At 29.1% G+C, this 5,067-nt stretch overlaps 1 protein-coding gene across 1 annotated transcript; it reads right to left on the bottom strand.

The window, feature by feature from the left end:
• Window positions 1-115: 115 nt before the first annotated feature.
• EIN_454810 (hypothetical protein) lies at window positions 116-631 on the bottom strand (the record flags this gene model as incomplete). Its single annotated transcript, XM_004256434.1, has 1 exon — window positions 116-631. One exon carries the CDS (start codon window positions 629-631, stop codon window positions 116-118), a length of 516 nt encoding a protein of 171 aa, XP_004256482.1.
• Between the last annotated feature and the right edge of the window lie 4,436 nt (window positions 632-5,067).

Genomic DNA, 5,067 nt, shown 5'->3' with positions numbered 1-5,067 from the left:
TGTTATAAAAAGATTTTTTTATGGCCGACAGCATTCGGCTATTCTGACGGGATTTGCTGTAATTATAATTAATAACATTCAAAATGAATTAATATATTATTTTTTTATATAAAATTCATATAACAATACACTCTTGTTTTGATGTTTTTTTCTTTTGATAAATAACACTTTTGCAGTTTGAAAAAGCGTTTTTACCAATCAAAACAAGAGTGCTTGGTACTGTTATTTCAAGTGTAGTGCACCCACCAAAACATTCATCTTTTATTTGTTTCAAGCTTTCTGGTAAAATGATTGTTTTCAAATTTATGCAATCAAAGAACGACTTTTCTCCAATCAATACGAGACCGTTTGGAAGTATAAGATCTTCCAAATTGTGACAGCCACGAAAACAACACGACCCAATAGCATATAGTTTACTCCCAATTTCAATTCTCTTTAAATTGATACACCCACCAAAACATCCTACTTGTATTTCATTCAGTTTTTCTGGAAGTTTAATGAACTCGAGCGATTTACATTGATTAAAACAGTGGTCACCAAACAAAGTCACACAATCTGGTAGACTGACACTAACAAGCAACTCACAATTTGAAAAACAGTAACATCTTATTTCATCTAAGTTCCCAGTCATTGTCACAGACTTCAAAAGTTTGCAATTAGAAAATGCGAATGCAAAGACGATATTTACAAAAAATATTTAATTATTTTTAATTTTATTTTTGATTGGAAATGAAATGTTTTTGAATGATATTTAAATAAAATGAAATATAAAAACAAATAAATCAAATTAACAAACAATGGAAAATAAACTGATAGCACTATCAACACTTTGCACTAGAGCAGCAAAGGCGGTGTCAGACATGCACGAATCGAAAAGAGAATACAACTTTGTCGACGACAAGTCACTTGACATTGCACAACGCATTGAAAATGCAGAGGGACACTTCGACAGACTTGATGAGGTATTTGAGAGAAAGAAGAACATCACAACATTACTTAACACGATTTTTACTGATTTGAATAACGCAACCAACAAAATCAAAAGCGAGACATGTTTATATTCAACAAAGAGTGACAACGAGAAGTTTTATGAGATATTTAAAATCAGAATTGCACTTCTTGAAGAAAAGTGCCAGATGGATATTAATTTATTTCAAAACCAAACTCACGAAATTATTCAAATTAAAAACAAAGCAATCGATCAAATCATAAAATCAGAAAAATTCATCAATTCAAAAAGACAACATGACGAAAAAGTAAAACAAAAAGAAGATGAAGAAGCCAAAAGAATGGAGTGCGAACACATCACACTTGAAGAGAAAGCTGGTCTTGAGAAGTTGACGGGTAAAAAGATTGGGAATGTTGTGTTTAACTCATACAAAGACATCTGGTTTGAAGGCAATTCGGTGTTTATTAATAAAGTTATGTACAAAAGCAATTTGTGCTTCTTGGTGGAAGACACAAATTACAACAAGTTTGGCGGTGTGTTCACTGGAAAAATTTATAGTTATGGCCAATATCTCAGCAGTGGCAGTTCTTATATATTTTCACTTGTGAGAAACGGCACTTTGAATCCAAAAAAATTTTGTAAAAGTGGAAATAACACCGATCACGAATTTTATATTGATCCTCAATGTAGTTTGAATCTTTTTGGATTTGGTGATGGTCATGATATAGGTGTGTACAAGAAAGGTCAAAAAGGTAATCATTGCAGACCAGACACTTTCACCGCCAAACACAACGATTTGACCGATGATTACAAATTCACACCAAAGAGTGTTGTTGTCTTCCAACTTAACTGACTTTTTTGTCACTTTTTTGTTTTTTTCAAAACGTTGACGACAAAAGTTTCATTTATTTAATGCCACGTCGTCACCACAACTTAAATTAACGTACACAAGTTTTAACAAATTCTATTTTTGAAGAATCTGATTGACGGAAACAAAAAACAGGTTTCACCCTCCAAACCCAACACTGGAACGAACACTCGATTATAACATCTTTGATGTTTCTGGTTATTTCAGGCATATCCTTATTGTGTCTAGTATCTTTTTTAGAAATAAATTCCCGACGCCGCAACTCGCCAGGTTCAACAAGTTTCGAAAGTTATGGTATATATCCTCTTTGTATCAGGTTGTATATTTCTGAAGTATATTAAATGAACGTAGTTTGATATAAAAAATACCTAAAGAGTGGGAGAAAGTCAAACTAAAATTCTTTCTAATGTGACTTTATTGAATTTATAATATAAATTCGATAAAAACAATGTTTTTGTTTGATTTTGGAATCGTGTTGATTCAAGTTTTACTATTTTTGATAAGTCTTTACTACCTTTATAAAGCACTATTATATCGCATTTTTTATAATTTACATTTTCAAATTTATATCAAATGATTTGTCGTTTAAAGTTATAAAATTTATTTTATTTTATACAGGGGTGAAACCAAAGGTATAAATTTGAAAGAAAATGTATTAATTTAGGGTTTTTGAGCCCAAATTTGGCATTTTCCAGGTTTTAATATTTTTAGTTAAAACCACCCCCTTTGATTTAAATTTTTTTTAAAAAAATGCAAACTAAAAGAAGAAAAATATTAATAAACATTAAAATTACAGACAAATCATTTTTTCGAATTAAAATAAGTTAATTGTATTTTAGGTTTATCAGATCAAATAAAATAATCAAAGGTGAATAGATAAATCACCAACAATCAATGTCATCTCAAATGATAATGAACCTTATTTGTTTTGGGGAGTTGAATTCAACCCATAACAAAAATCACCTGTCATCAATTGTTCAATAAAAGAAAACCTAAAAAATAAATGTTCGGAAAAAGAAGCAGTAAATAAAGAATCAATTGAGAAAGCAAATTTCATATTTACGACAAAGATTATGAAGAAACACTTTTCAATGAAAAGAGAGACAATTTGTTTATCAACCAAAAATGTTAATTCAAAACTGAATATTATGACACCCAGAAAATTGATAGAAAGACTTGTGTAATTTTTAAAGAGTGATCCTGTTATTAAAATGTCGGTTGAGTTGTTTTATGATATTGTTTTATCAAAATATTTTTTGATATATTCAACTTCACAACAAAAACACGTACTTTTTATTATTAGTCGAATTAATACTTAATCAAAAATTCGTAATAAAGAATTTCTAGCACAAGGAAAACGCAAAGTTGTGAATTATGAATTTCTTAGTATACTTTTTCGAAGTAAGTCCAGCACAAATATCTCAATTAAAAGGTGCAGGTAAAATGATGATTGATGGGATTGCACTTAAACCAGGAAGACAATCAAAGTTAAATACACATCAACTAAACAGGTTAAAGCAAATGATTTAATCGGGTCTAACTTTTGGGAAAATGGTAACTACAGCTTTGGTTGAAAAATACATACAGTGGTGTTTTAGAGTTGTTTATTCGCAGCCCGGAATAAACAACTTAATGAAGGGTTGGGATTGAAAAAAAATACCCGTACAAATAGTCAAAAAGGCTCGAATTGGTGTTGAACCTGTCGAAATATTAGATTTCTTTCTAAAAGCAGACAAAGAAATTGAAGGTGTACAAGCTAATTTTATAATAATTTAAATGAGTCGAGTCATGAAAACTTTGCAGATATTACTACAACAGACTTATATATTCTTGCAATATAAATTTGACCAGGGTGAGATGCGCTGTTGATAAGTCTCTCAAAAATAATCACATGTGGTTATTATAAGTGCTCGTGTAAAACGTCTTAAGTCTGCAATAGTCATACCAAACAAAACAGTGGATTACCAGTTGAATTTTGCGGAATATGACAATAACAATTGTCACTTTATGTATAGTGAGAAGAGTACACTCAATAATGTTTTGTTTGCCGAATGGATCGATGAAATGTTTATTCCTGAAATAAACAACTTCGGAAGGAACAAATGTCTTTAGGAATAGCGGCATTATTTTTATGATAATTGTAACTTTTACATAGACTCCAATTAACCTTCTCAGTTAGAAAGTAACAATATCAGAGTTGTTTTTGTCAGCAAAACTACAAATTATTTCCAAAGCTTGATGTTGGTATTTTTCTAATCAGAAAGCACGTAAACGTTCTGAAAACATTTTTGATTATAACATGGTCAACGTGTTGAATATTCAGTGGATTGTCATATCAAAAGTCAAAAAAAGAAAAAGAAATCAATGTTGTATACAAACCACACACAAAAATTAAAAATATGTTATGATAATCAAACACCAGACGGTGAAAATAAACAATTTTTAATAATAATAGTGATAATTATTTACATAGAGACTTAAATGAAAGTAGGGACACGTGTTTAAGTGATTAGATAAATAATTGTAAAAAACAGAACAAAAAAGACTTTTTGAAGTATACTTTGAACGAATTGAAAAGAATAAAAAGTGAATATGGATTGTAGAAAAGTACTTCCAATAAATTTTATGTCGGTTATAAAAAGACAAATGAACAGTTTTTATACTTCCAATAAACACAACAATCCGGATTCGGGTATAAAAAGCTTAATGTTAATCAATAAATTAATCAACAAGCTAAAATGAATAAAACAACAAAAAATATTTTAGAAGTGATAGTAAAAAGCCAAAAATTAAAGACTTGGATTGTGGTGATACAAAAATGAAACAAAAATATAAAAAACGCTTAAAATGTTTTAGTGATGTTGATTCTATTGAACTTCTTACTGAACTGCCATTTATTTCAAAAATTACACAAAGACTTTAAATTTGTTTGTTCTTTATTGATGCAATCATTGAAAAAATAAACCAACGTTATTTTTTCATGATGTTAATTGTTTTTTAATTTTTTTCTGTTGGTCAGATGATTAATCATAGTAATTCAATGATTGAAACAAATTCACAAATCGTGCTTATTCCCAATTTTATTAATAATAATCACTGGAGTTTATTATTATTGTATAAAAAGGTGTTGAGGGCATCTGTATATTACAATAAGTAATTTCATCATACAAATAATTTTTTCCTTCGAAATTTCCCAGTCTGAGTATTAATTTAATAAAAGCATTTTTAAAAATTACGAAAAAATTGATTT

This window comes from Entamoeba invadens (genome assembly GCF_000330505.1).
Source record: "Entamoeba invadens IP1 unplaced genomic scaffold scaff_1105074726215, whole genome shotgun sequence".
In the NCBI taxonomy this organism is placed as follows: Eukaryota; Evosea; order Mastigamoebida; family Endamoebidae; genus Entamoeba; species Entamoeba invadens.
The sequence above is the reverse complement of the archived record's forward strand: the minus strand, read 5'-3'. Positions and strand labels throughout refer to the sequence as shown.